This window comes from Nylanderia fulva, unplaced genomic scaffold (genome assembly GCF_048542155.1).
Source record: "Nylanderia fulva isolate GAGA-0341 unplaced genomic scaffold, ASM4854215v1 Scaffold763, whole genome shotgun sequence".
In the NCBI taxonomy this organism is placed as follows: domain Eukaryota; kingdom Metazoa; phylum Arthropoda; class Insecta; order Hymenoptera; family Formicidae; genus Nylanderia; species Nylanderia fulva.
The window spans coordinates 32,504-46,950 of NW_028190877.1; the positions used below are offsets into that span (position 1 = coordinate 32,504).

At 37.6% G+C, this 14,447-nt stretch overlaps 1 protein-coding gene across 1 annotated transcript; it reads right to left on the reverse strand.

The window, feature by feature from the left end:
* Positions 1 to 248: 248 nt before the first annotated feature.
* Positions 249 to 2,704, reverse strand: LOC114937445 (alpha-glucosidase-like). The gene is made up of 2 exons (XM_029310899.2): positions 1,458 to 2,704; positions 249 to 880 (listed from the first exon to the last, which is right to left on the reverse strand). Exons 1-2 carry the CDS (start codon positions 2,699 to 2,701, stop codon positions 406 to 408), a joined length of 1,719 nt encoding a protein of 572 aa, XP_029166732.1. The 5' UTR covers positions 2,702 to 2,704; the 3' UTR covers positions 249 to 405.
* Positions 2,705 to 14,447: the final 11,743 nt, after the last annotated feature.

Consider the following 14,447-nt stretch of genomic DNA (forward strand, 5'->3'; position numbering starts at 1 on the left):
AAATAGAAATAAAAGAATAAGCGGTAAATTTTATTAAAATTAAAAAGCAATTAAGAATCAATCACACAATATCAAAAATTATCTATTTTTTTCAATTCGGATAATTTATTTCAAATAAAAATACATGTATTTGTATGTATAAATACACAGACGAATAAGCTCATAATTAATTTTGAATACACAATGACGATATTTAATGACGAATAAAATTAGCCAGTCAGCGGAAGGATATAAATGAAACAAGGAAATTTCGATTTTACTTCGAGTGTCTATTTCTCAACACAGATTAATACAAGACGCTCGTCGAGAAAGTGACTTGTATATATAATACATTTACACACATGTATAACTGAAACTTCGCTTTAGTAGAGAATTATCCACAAGTATGAGATAAGCAGGAATTTGCTAAACCAAATCTGCTGTGGTGAGCACGACGGAGGCCGAGCCAGGCACGGTAATGTTAGTCGTGTCAACGCTCGATCCTACAACTAGGTTGGAGTGCACGCTAGGTGCATAGACGATCAACTGCTCTGGGATATTCATCCAAGTCCTGGCGTCAACGGTGACCGGTGTGTCGGCAAAGTTAATCAGGAGAGCTACGACGGCTGTGTTATGTCGTCGTACGACTCCTAGAATTTTTTCTGTTACCAACACGCTCTCTAGAGAGCCTTGCTCAATGACGGGTTTCTTCTTCAATTGCCCCAGGGACTTGAACACTTTGTAGTGAGACACGGCCGACAGTTGTTGCACCGCTAAATTCAGAGTCTTATAATTGCTGTTCACCGGAAGCCACGTTTTATTGCTCGTAGAGAAACCAGCACTAGTGCTGCTGTCCCACTGGAAAGGCGTTCTTTCCGGATCTCGCGACTTCAAATAGTACCTAAAATAATTGTGATAATGAAGTAAATTATTTAATGCTTGTATAAAAAGATTGTTTTACAAATTTAATTAATAGAGTTTAAAATCAAATATTGAACGTAACATTTTTTTTAAGAAAATTATTTTAAAATTTATTTTTTACCTTAAAATAGGTAATACGTACATATGTATTTTAACACACGCGATATCATGAAAAAAATCAATTTCATTCTAAAATAATTACACTCTGATCAAATTCTAAGGTAATTAAATTAATTAAATTGCTATCAATAACTTAATTTATATTCAAATCTGAATAACAATCTGAATATATACATAAATTAATAAGAACTGAATAATAATAGTATTGTACTGAATAATAACGTATGTACCGAATAATAATAGTTTTTGATTTAATTTGATAATAATTAATAAATTCAAAATCGATTTTCTATTACGTTACTGTATTCAGAATTAATATTACAATATATACAAAAAAATGAATCGCAAATACAAGAATGCATATTTATGGATTCCGTTTTAAGTTTGCTACAATATTACGTAATACAATTCAGATTTATCTGTGCTCGTGTTAGTACCTGTCGGGTCCAGCGTTGCATCCGGCGGGATCCTTGGTTTCTTCATACGTAAAATCTCTGTCATGCATGCCGATCTCGTCACCATTGTAAATCACGCTTACGCCGGGTAAAACGATCGCCAGCATAGAAAGTTGATCGGCCCGTTTCTCACCGAATCTAGAAGCCGCGCGATGATTATCGTGATTACCCACCACCCAGTTCGCGACGTACGCAGGATTGTCAGGTATATTATTCATCCAGCGATCGATGAGGCGCTTAAAATCAGGCGCGTTAGACTTGTCGTTTAGATCAGAAATAAACATGAAGTTGAATGGAACAGTCGAGCCCGATGTATAGTATAATATAGTGAGATTGAAATCCGCGTAGGCCTCGGTGAGGATCATCTTTGTGTCGGCAGTCGGGGAATGATTGTCCATTATCTGTCTCCAAGACTTGAGAACTTTGTAAGTCTCGAGAAGATTCTTCGTATAAACATGGTCCAAGGTGTCGTAGTCATCGTCTGGTAATCCAGGTGTATCTAATCGGGGCTCGTCCAGAAAGCGGCTATCCTCGTACATGTAATTGATGGCGTCGATGCGAAAGCCTTCCACGCCATGATCCATCCAGAATGTTAACACGTTTCTCATCTCTTCTTGCAATGCAGTGCTGTGATAGTTGAGATCCGGCTGTCCGGCGGTGAACTGATGCAGATAATATTGATTGCGTACCTCGTTCCATTTCCAAGCGGAGCCTTGGAAGACGCTCAACCAGTTATTCGGCGGTTGCCTGGTGCCGTTTACTATTTTCGCATCACGCCAGACATAATACTCGTCGTAAGGTGCAATCCGTTGGACGCTCTTCTTGAACCATTCGTGCTCATCAGAGCTGTAATTCGGCACGAAATCAAGAAGCACTTTCAGCCCAAGGGACTTTGCTTTTGCCACAAGTCTGTCAAAGTCAGCTAAGGTACCATACTCTGGATTGATATCGGTAAAATTGGCAACGTCATAGCCAAAATCTGCCTGCGGGCTGGTATAGATCGGTGATAACCACAACGCGTCGGCGCCAATATTTGCGATATGTTCTAATTTGCTGGTGATACCGTTCAAATCACCTATGCCATCTCCGTTACTGTCCTTGTAACTTCTCGGATAAATCTGATATATCAGACTGTTCTTGTACCAATCTTTACCGGCTTTCTGAATCGAGACCGAGCCGGTCAAAACGATCAACGAAGCTGCAACAATGATGCACAAGCGAAGCATGATGACTGTTTGCCTCGATTGATTATTCCTCGCTTTTATATTATGAACTTTAAAAAATGTTACGCACAATCTCTTAACAGATAGATACTGTTATCGCTTTGACATTTGATTAATTTGCTTTCAGTAATCGATACTAAGATCGATACACAAATTTTTCGTTATCGTATCAGTATATCAAATAACATTGAATAATTTCTCATACCGCTTTATTTTTATATTATCAAGTAAGACCGTGATAATTATTCAGAGGTTACTGTTTTACATATTTTAACAGTAATGATTAGAAACGAATGTGAATTTAAAAATCGAGACTATTATCGTATCGAGCACAAACGTTCAACAACTTGTTTATCTGTTATTTACTACATGCGAAATATTTCATTGCTATGTTGTTTGTTTAATCTAAAAACAAAGATAAGTTGATATAACATTGCTCAAGTAATTGTCGTGTTTGAACGTAATTGAAAATAATCGGTACGCAAAATATTTTCCATAAAACGTTTCACAAAACATTTCACGCGTGTTTTACGATACGCCGTTGATAACCCAATTTCGTATTTCAGATTTCAAAATAGTAGTACGCCACGAGATTTCACCAAAATCCCCGCGGCGAAACGCGCTGACATGTGCATCGACATGTGCGAGAATCGATTTTGCTGGGCACTTTGGAAATTCGCGAAATCATATACAGCCAGATGCGCATTATTATAACTCGGTCTTAGACAGGAAGAGATTTGCAGTTTCCTGCGAAAAGCGCCGACCTCGCAACACCGCGCACCTGTTATAACGTTGGCTTGCGGCGGGCGATAAGATTTTTCGATCCTCGGTCGTTTGAAAAATGGCGAACATCTAGAGCCGCACCATTTCGCGTGTGCAAGGCGTTTATGCGTGTTGGCCTCGTAACTGCTATCGCGTCCTACGCCTAATTATACAGGTGGTTCGCCACCCTTCCCCCTCCCCCTGCATTTTTTTATGGCATCGTCGCGGGGGTCAATTTAATCTTTGCAACGGGCGTCGAGCTCTCTACCGAGAATAAATTTGCTATTACCGCGAAATATCGTGAGCATTGTTGCAAAAATTTTTTTTCCACGTCGAAGACCATTTTTCATTAACCTACGTGTGTTGAGTATTCAAGACCGATATGAGAATTTCGCTTCTACCTCGAAAATTCAATGGCAATCCTTTGAAGTAAACTTCGTTCTGTAATATAATAAAGTGCCATCATTTTTTTGGGTAAAAGTTGTATCATAAAGGATGCGGTAAAAATCATCCTGGCGATGCAATCGGCGAGAGAATAATTTCCGCGGAAAGAAAAAAGGGAAATAAATCGAAAGGTTACAAAGCACACAATACTTTTTCGTTACATAAATCGATCGCTCGATTCATAAAATGATATTATTATTTATGCGATGGTCTCTCTTCCATACAATGCGCAGTTTTTTTCGCATTCTCACACCGCGAAAAGTACATCAATAGAAAGTTTTAACTTCTTTATACAGAATATGACACACATTGTTGCACACGAAACTCGAATGGTCTTATGACTAAAGTTGCATAATAATTCTTGCTATGAATATATCTGCCATCTGCCTTTTTACATGTCTCTTTGGAAAATTGTCTGATAAATGGAAAAAGTCTTGATAGAAACAGCCCTTTATATCTCTCTACTCTCCTTTGCTCTTATTCTCGGCTCTATCGGATACCTGGGAAACATTCACTCCGGAAAAGCGGCTTGCACTTTGCGATTCTTTGATGTGTTCTATAGCAACGTTCGCGTTTGAAGTAAAATGCTAGTGTTATATCTCAATGAAAAAAATGCATATCTATCTTTTCAATGTAATATAAACATAATTTCATCTGTCGATCAGTCGAGATCAGTGAAACGAGAGATGAAGAGTTATCATTGTAAAAAAAAGAAATGTTTTTAGAAGTTGCTGAAAGTCCGAAGCGCGCGGAAATCGTCGTATAATCACTCGGCGTTACGCGGGAAGAGGGAGAAAAGAAGTGCCGGAAAAATACTTGCGCGACTGCAGATAACAAATATCTCTTGTACTCTTGAAACTCTGGGTTAGATCGCGAGATATATCCGCGTCATTTGGTAGAAATCATGTTACACATTGGCAAATTTTCTTGAAATTGAAACGGTGTATCTGTATACGCAAAAAAGTTTTCGGTGTCATTAAAAGGCTCTCGGATCTTATTTAAAAGTATAGTGTGTCTCCTTTCCTTCGGCATCTGTTGCGTCTCTCAGACAATCGTCGACATGTAACACATTCTTCTAAAATTCATGACATTCCTTCCATTTGCAGCGCGAACTTTCGTATCTAGATTTCACCGAAGAATACTCCCCACCGTCTAACTTTGAATAAACTCGAAGTGAAACTACCCGAACATTTTAGCATAACTTAAAGGAATACTTTCACGTTCTACAGTCTACTGACTTTTCGAAAAAAACATAAATTTGAGGATAATTCTATTATTTTTCAAAGCATTGAATATAAATGCACATTCTATCATTCTTGTAATATATATAAATCTGTAAAATATGTGCAAATTTATTTATTAAATTTTGATAATAAATTGGAAATTTTGGTATTCATTAATAAGTGTGTATACATATAATGTGTGTGCGCGTGTGTGTGTAATGATAATCATCATTGTAAGTGTTATGGTCGCATTATTCAATTAAACAAATACATACTCCCTTTGAATAATGACGATAATAAACAACAAAGCTAACATTATTATCTTTTGTGAAATGTGCAAATTGTGATATCATGCTAATTAATCAGCAAATAATATAATATTCCATGAAATACGCCAAACACAGTTTTACCTAACAAGAGAAATTGTATATTATTATTATTATTATTATTATTATTATTATTATTATTGTTTCTCCAAAAATTGTATTGCACAATACAATTACAAAAATTGCCATTATTGAAATATACTATAAAATGTATATATATATTAGAACGCTTTTACAATTAGTATACAAACAGTTTCAATATAAAGAAAAACTTTTAAATCCTTTTAAATTTTAAATCCTTTTAACCTTTTGCAGAGATTTTTCATCTCAAAATAAACCCACTAATTTTGTCTTTGTACAAACGTTAAAAACATATAAAAAATGCGCAATATCAGATTATTATTATTATTTTACTATTCCGCGTTTAGAATTTCAGAATATCTTGAAAAACTCGAATTTAATTTCGTAATGTAATCGCATCTATATTACGACAGAGAGCTAACATTGAACGCAAAGGGTTAAAAGAGGTACCAAGATCTGAAAAGGGATATTTCTGATTTCCACTCATGTCCGCTATAAAGCCAGACGTGACTTTGCGATCGGTTTCTACTGTGTGTATACAACTATATAGGAATGTATATATATATATATATATATATATATATATATATATACCTACCTCTCTCGTAGCTCTCTTCAAAACTTTGCGTAGCCGGACGATATCTCGTAGAAATGCACCGCGACCGTAATTCAAAGCCGCGCGGATCAAGTTCGCAAGAAAGGAAAGGGGGATCTTTCATTCGTTCCCTCCTTTCTGTCCTTTTTTTAATAATTATGCGAACACAAAGAGTGTAGACTGCTCGTCGTCTTCTTCCGGCCGTGAAATCCGGGAAGGCTCCTCGGTCGGTCGCCGACCTTTCTTTCGGAAACTTTACCGGATTCCGATATAAACGACTCCGCGAGGCGCTGTCTGGTCATTACACGACTATTACACGCGGTCGCCTCGTCGCAAAGGAAAGCCAGAAACTCGCGCGAAATGGAGAGCCGAGACGACAGACGGGATATAGTCCGCAAAAGGCTCTCCGCAAAGAAACTTCCGGCGAACGGATGGGAACTGATTTCGCGAAACTGAGGTAATACGCGTCGAATGTATTGTAATTTCAAGATAACATTCATCGCGCATAAAGTGCTGGAGTTTAGAGGAAGAGAAGAGAAGGGAATAATAAAAGGAGAAATGGAATACTTTCAGTAGAGGGAAATTCTCTATTGTCGAGGCATATTTACAGATAGAGAAGCTGTATAAGGGAAGCAATGAATTTTGCAGGCAGATAAATTAAAGATATGTAATTAGCATACTTGATGAAATTTTACCCACTATTTCTAATTTGTTCGTTTTTAAATAACATTTTAAATAACAATTTTTTAAATTTTGCGTTGAATTAATGAAACTTTCGTTCGTTCATGTTTGCACAAATTTTTCATTTATTATACATTTTATATCACGTTTGTGTACTCACTAATAAAATTCTGGTTTATATTTAATTTACCTCATATCCCTGCAATACTATTTAATCGGCGATTGCAAATAAGTGAACGATTTATTGAAGTTTCGACCGACTGTCGACTAACTTTGTCAAATAATTGAAAACATTCGATTAATCTATATAACGAGTTTCGTCAATGTTTCACAAAGTTCACTTTAAGTTACCGATCCGCAGAACGCGATACTTTAACCGTCATTAGCGGTGTGCGCGTTTTAGCTTGTCGCGTGCTTTACGCTTCCGGTAGTTACTGAGGAAATAACGACACCGCGCAAGGGAGGGATGGATTTCTCGCGTCCGATAACGATGAACGGAGAGAAATAACCGATAATACCGGGCGCACACACACACACACATATATATATATATATATCGCCGGAATAGAATCCTGAATAGCCGCGTATTTATACCTCCGGGGTGACGAGAAAGGTGTCCTTTCATCCAGCACGATGATATAATGTAGAGTCTCAGAGCCGTGAATAAGATCGCTCAAGGATCCATCCCCTCCATAAATCTAGTCGACGCGATCGCGACGAAAAATCGCGTTTAAAGTCCCGATCTCCTGTCTCGACACTCCGATGTGTCTCCTACCGCACTCGGTCGGCCCAGGAAGAGGAAACGCCGGTAACGGCCTGGAAAGAAGGAGGAGCAAGATCGCGCGAGATGTGCGATATTTATGAGCCGCTGGCGAAAAATGTTTCACAGATCCTCGAGAAATTACGATCCATTCACACCGACTCTCTTATATTCGCGCGAGCAGGGAACAAGAGTTTCGCGGCAAAAAGAGAAAATAGCGGCTCTCTCTCTCTCTCTCTATTTCTCGTCTCGTCTCGTCTCGTCTCGACGAAACGATTTTGGGAAGACGCGCGCCAGGAGCAAAGCGTTCTTACATCAATCCGAGCGTTTCATTACACGCGTCGCGTCGTCGTGAGGATTGAGCGAGATGAATAAACCGCTCTCACGAGAGAGAAAAACCGCCTCCGCGCGATATATTCCTCTGCAGCTATGCGATATATATATCCCAGCAAACACAAATGTTACAGTAACATAACATAGCTGTAAATGTTACATTGTAACATAACTATTACATCTATGTTATGTTACTGTAACATTTGTGTTTGCTGGGATGTATATATCGTAAACGATAAAATACCGGTCGGAAATACGCATCCGGAAAGCTAAAGGGAAAATATTTCTCTTGCATTACCGTCAGTTTTTCAAGGCAAGATGCAAGATATAATAAAAGACAACTTCGATACAAATTGGAGAGAGAACTGTTATGTACTTTCTTTTTTTTACAGTATATTTTATTATATTCACGACGCGCATCTTTATTGCCGCGAAATACTCGAGATGTCAAGGATTTTATCGGCTACCTTACGATATGCTTCACGGTCGATATTGCTACCGATAAATTTGTTCCTTCTTTACTGAAGTTTATATTAGCTAAGGATACGCTTCCCCGTTTGCATTAATCCATATTACACCGCCAAGTGGTGGTGTGGCAACCTTAATGGTACACAAGTAATTATTTATAATCTCTAAAAACTCATCTTTAAAAAAAGGTAAAAAAAGGCGACCAGTTAAGGGCACGCCATTAACAAAAATTATCCATTGCAAACCCATGTAGAATCCTATCCTATTGCAAACCAATGTAGAATCCTATGAAAAATTAATCATTGCAAACCCATGTAGAATCCTAGGCAAAATTAACCATTGCAAACCCATGTAGAATCGTACCTATTGCAAACCTATGTAGAATCCTATAAAAAATTAATCATTGCAAACTCATGTAGAATCCTATGAAAAATTAACCATTGCAAACCCATGTAGAATTGTATTAAATATTATCCATTGCAAGCTTATGTAGAATCCTACATTGCAAACCCATGTACAATAGAATTGTATGAAAAATTATCGATTATAAACCCATGTACAATCGTAACAAAAGTAATGAAATAAAAAAAAAATTGCGCCAAGTGAAAGTAGAAACTTGTACCAGTGGAAAATTAAAGTTGCAGACATATATAGAGTCGTATAATGAATCAGTAAAAATTTAAATTTGCAAATGTAGAATCGTACCATAAAAAAACTTATCTTTTAAAAAAAAAGATAAACAAGATGCCAAGTCCATGCGCCATGTGAAAAAGAAATCAAAAAATTTTAGTTAAAAAAACTGGGAGCGCTGTTAAATAATATTCTAACAATATTAAAATTAAATTGTTACTTTTAAACTCATTACAGTTAAAATATGTTTTGTGTTTAAATTAATTAATGTTACTTTAAGATGCATTGTAATTTTGAAACTTAGCAGCGCGCCCAGTTTTTTTAACTAAAATTTTTTTATTTCTTTTTTACATGGCGCATGGACTTGGCATCTTGTTTATCTTTTTTTTTAAAAGATAAGTTTTTTTATGGTACGATTCTACATTTGCAAATTTAAATTTTTACTGATTCATTATACGACTCTATATATGTCTGCAACTTTAATTTTCCACTGGTACAAATTTCTACTTTCACTTAGCGCAATTTTTTTTTTATTTCATTACTTTTGTTACGATTGTACATGGGTTTATAATCGATAATTTTTCATACAATTCTATTGTACATGGGTTTGCAATGTAGGATTCTACATAAGCTTGCAATGGATAATTTATAATACAATTCTACATGGGTTTGCAATGGTTAATTTTTCATAGGATTCTACATGAGTTTGCAATGATTAATTTTTCATAGGATTCTACATAGGTTTGCAATGGGTACGATTCTACATGGGTTTGCAATGGTTAATTTTGCCTAGAATTCTACATGGGTTTGCAATGATTAATTTTTCATAGGATTCTACATGGGTTTGCAATAGGATAGGATTCTACATGGGTTTGCAATGGATAATTTTTGTTAATGGCGTGCCCTTAACTGGTCGCTTTTTTTTACCTTTTTTTAAAGGTGAGTTTTTAGAGATTATATCATTCATTTTTGTATATTTTTATGACCGGAATAGAACAATTATTAAACATGTTTATCTAAACTTCTTTGCTTAAAATGATGTGTACAATCATATCCTAGAATCCTGATCATTCCTCCTAAAGCACCCTATTTATATAAATTTAGCCATATGTGTGTGTGTGTGTGTGTGTATGTGTGTGTACTAATGTCGAGCATTTTTTATACATTTTCTATTAAATTTAGACAAAAGTTGCAGGATTTCGAAAAAGAAAAAGTTGACACAGACTTTTTCCTAAACGGCGATTTTCAAGGTTATTTAAAGGTCACTTATATTTTCAAAATAGAATTACCTTAATTTTTCTCATATAAATCGATTCCTCGCAATATTTACTATAAAAAGTTGTAAAGGTATAATTTTTACATAATCTTACATAAACTTCGAAATATTACAAATATTTTATTTTATGAAATATTTCAGTTTATGTAAAATTATGTTAACTATCTTTTAAATTATTCACTTTTAGCCATCTTATCCTTACAACCTTTTATAGTGAATATTGCAACAAATTGGTTTATATATATATAATATATATATTATAACCGTATCGCGCGGAAGTCGCAGCGAATATCAATTCGTCGCGTAAGGAGAAAAGTCTCCTGCGGAATATCGGTTACCTTCGGCGCGATCTTTCCGTCCGATCACAAAAAAAAATTTTACAACAAAAAAAAATTAAAGAAAACTAAAATCTCAATTTAGTTGGGCGCCAGGTGCGGCAGCCGCACCGTCTCTCAATTAATAAATTCGCGGGACGCTAAGTCTTAATTTACTCGGACTTATTTGTCCAAGCCCTTTCGCGGGCGTCAATCACGGGAGAGAGAGAGATCGCGACGGCAACTTTCCCGCTCGGCTAGCCTCTGTACGGGTAAGGGTGCGTGGCGGCGAGAAATCATCCGAGGAATTAAAGTTAATAAAACATATATTTAAATCTGGTTCATAAGACACATGAGTATATAATATACAGAAATAAGCGGCGTGCACAGACGCACGATTGAGAGTTTGGTGAGGCAATACGACCGGTGGTTCGCCGTGCCGAGTTATGATTAATATTTAACTAATTCGCGGCAACGAGGTATTGTCTCCAATAACTACAAAAAATGATTAATTAAATTGGCGATGCGCCACCGGGTATATTACTCCACGCCGCGGGCGCGTGATCCGCGCGGTATGCGCGACAACAAAGGGGCCGGCGTAAGGGCGCACCGCGTGCGCCGTACATAAATTCCATACACAACATTAAACGTAATCACACCTTTTCTTTTAAGACAACATCACTACTTTAAGGAGCCCGAAAGTGTTTATGAGCTCCCCGATTTTCGCCTCGAACAATATTCGGCAACGCGTAAATCGCGGTAATTTTCGCGCGACAATGTTACGCGCGAAGACTGTCCACGCGGGAGAGAGAATATGCGGAAACGCAAGAGAGTGGATGGGTCGTAGTTTCTCCCAATAGAGTTTCGTACGTTAGTACCGCGACTCGACAATAAAACGAGTTTCTCGCGATTTTATACGGGCCGGCAACTAAGTCCAGCACAGTCGCTTAACGATAAGTAATTCGGGACCCATCCACCCTGCTACCTTAATTCGGCGACAGCAGGATGACCACGTCGTCTCACCAGTCCTGTACGATCCTTAACGTCCTCTCCTCTCTCGCTCTCTATACGTCGCGCTTCCGTCTCAGGACCTCTGCTCTCTTCGGGCGCTCGCTAGACAGTGCCGAACCGGGGGCCCTCAGGAGACACGCCGGTGACCCAATTACCTAGATAGGCCACTCGCGGCGCTATCAGGTCGGCCGCGCGCGCGGCCTCGGTGATCCTTGCGGCCGCGCGCCTAATTATCCTTACCCGCGGAGTCCTGATCCGCGGATTGCCCTTCGTAGGCGGTCGTCGCGGCAGCGCACGGCAGGGCCGCTCCTTGCTCTCCTTCGGGATTCCGGATGTCCCGGGGGCAGCAGCTCTCCTGCCGGCGCTCCGTATGCGGGGACTCGGGTGCTTGTTGCACCCGAGTGGCCATCCCCTGCTCGCTCCTGGAAGGTACAAATTTTTAGGCAGTGGCACCTACTCCGTTGTCGGATGTTCGGTGAAGAAATTTTTAATCTTGGGCTTACCGGGCGTGTCCCTGACGAAGGGGGTCCCCGTCGTCCTGCTTCCTATGCTTTCCTATCTCTCCTCCAGGGTTTCTCTCTCGGCTGAGACTCGTCGCACATCCTGTCTGCCGCCGAAATAATCCTAACTCTCAACAAAAAAAATATTCGAAAACGCGTAGCAGCGGGATCGCGTCCGGTCCCGCGCTCTTCGCACGCACGCTCTCTCTCTCTCTCTCTCTCTCGCTTGTCTCGGGAGAGCAGAGGTCCCGTGCCCTCCCCCGATCGGGCCATTCAGCCCTTGTGACGGACAATTTCAATTTGTCACGTCACAATATAACATCAGTTATTATTAATTGATGTTTACATTTATTTTTAGACTTACTTGAGCTCAAATGCTCCACATTTTTTGCAAAAACTGTTTATTCTACAGATTTCAAATATGCTTTTAAATGATGATTGAATATTTCCTTTTTTTAATTATTTTTATTATTATTTTTCAATCTCAATCAACTTTTATAACTTTATGCCAGCACGATACAAATACATGTGTCTTTATTTTTTTTATTATTTTCATTATTATTTTTCAATCTCAATCAACTTCTATAACCTTATGCCAGCAGGATACAAATACATGTATGTCTTTATTATTGTATCAACTCTTGTCTTTTCCATGTAACCATGTCTTCATAGTTTGAATTATCCCTTCATCTTCTCAATCTTTCGCAGAGATTTAATTAATTAAATACACTTCACACGAAATAAAGTTTGTTGGAAGATATACAGCAAACGATAACTGTAAAAACATGATTACGTGGAAAGAACAAGAGTTGGTACAGTAAAGGCAAGTAAGTAAGTACATGTAATGTATCGTATTGGCATAACGCTATATCCGCGGAGCAGATAATGTGGCTATAGAGGTAGTCTGCAGTGCAGCTAATGTGGACGTAGATGTTGATTGAGATAATTGTCTAATATAAAATAGAATTTAAAAATTTAGTTTAAAAAGCTGTTGCATATATAAATAAAGTTTATTTTTTCTAAATTTGGAATATGTTTAATTAATTAATTTTTTAAGTCTATGTTTAATAAATTTTTTAAGTCTGTATTCAATAATTTTATTTATTTGATAAATACATGTATGTCTTTATTTTGATATGTTTAATATAATTAGAAATTCATTATTAATTAGATATGTAAACTATAAATTCATATATAATATTTGAAAATATATGTGAATATTTAAATTTTTATCTTCTCCTTCCTCTCCTTCAATCTCTTTAATATCAATATTTGTATGTGTGTACACGCGCGCACATTTGTACGTATTTATTTAATTATTGGATAGTTGAGAGTACTTAATTGATAAAAAATTATGACAATAATAATCCTTGTTTTTTTTTCTTATTATTTACTCAGATTTTTTTGTCTATCTTATAAGATAAACACTTTAGAGATTGAATATTTCAAGTAAACTAATTGTAAGTAAATTTCACATTAATGCATATAGATGTTTAATCATGAATGTACTAAATAAGTACACAAGACGAACAGTGAGTGAGTGAGTGAGAATGAGAGAGTGTGTGTGTGTGTGTGTGTGAGAGAGAGAGAGAGAGAGAGAGAGAGAGAGAGAGAGTTAGCCAACATAACCCCGCACGCTGCCAATATCGCGGAGCACCACTAACGCCGTCTGTTGTAAAACGTGCGAGATGGACAAAATTACCACTACATGCATCTTGCATGTGTTGTGTACGTGTGATATATGTGTGCGCATGTGTTGTATACGTGTGAATACGTGTAGCACGATACTACTATGTATGCGTGGTCGATGATGATCAAAAGACACGGTAGTGTCTCGCGACCAGTTAAGGGCGTAGCGGAGACACCGTGTATCTTAACGCGAGTCGGACATTTGAGTCTTTATAATATTTCGAATCCTCAATAATGGCTGAAGCAATCGAGTTTATACTAGACTTAATCGATAGATTGAGTTCGAATTATATAATAAAAGTGTCTTTATTTCTGCTCTACGTGATTTGTAAGCAGAGATATATAAATGCAAAGTCGAAATATGAAAAATTTCTATTAAGAAACGTCCCCGTCATCATTATCATCATTATCATCATTATCATCATCATTATCATCATCGACCACGCATACATAGTAGTATCGTGCTACACGTATTCACACGTATACAACACATGCGCACACATATATCACACGTACACAACACATGCAAGATGCATGTAGTGGTAATTTTGTCCATCTCGCACGTTTTACAACAGATGGCGATAGTGGCGCTCCGCCATATCGGCAGCGTGCGGGGTTATGTTGGCTAACTCTCTCTCTCTCTCTCTCTCTCTCTC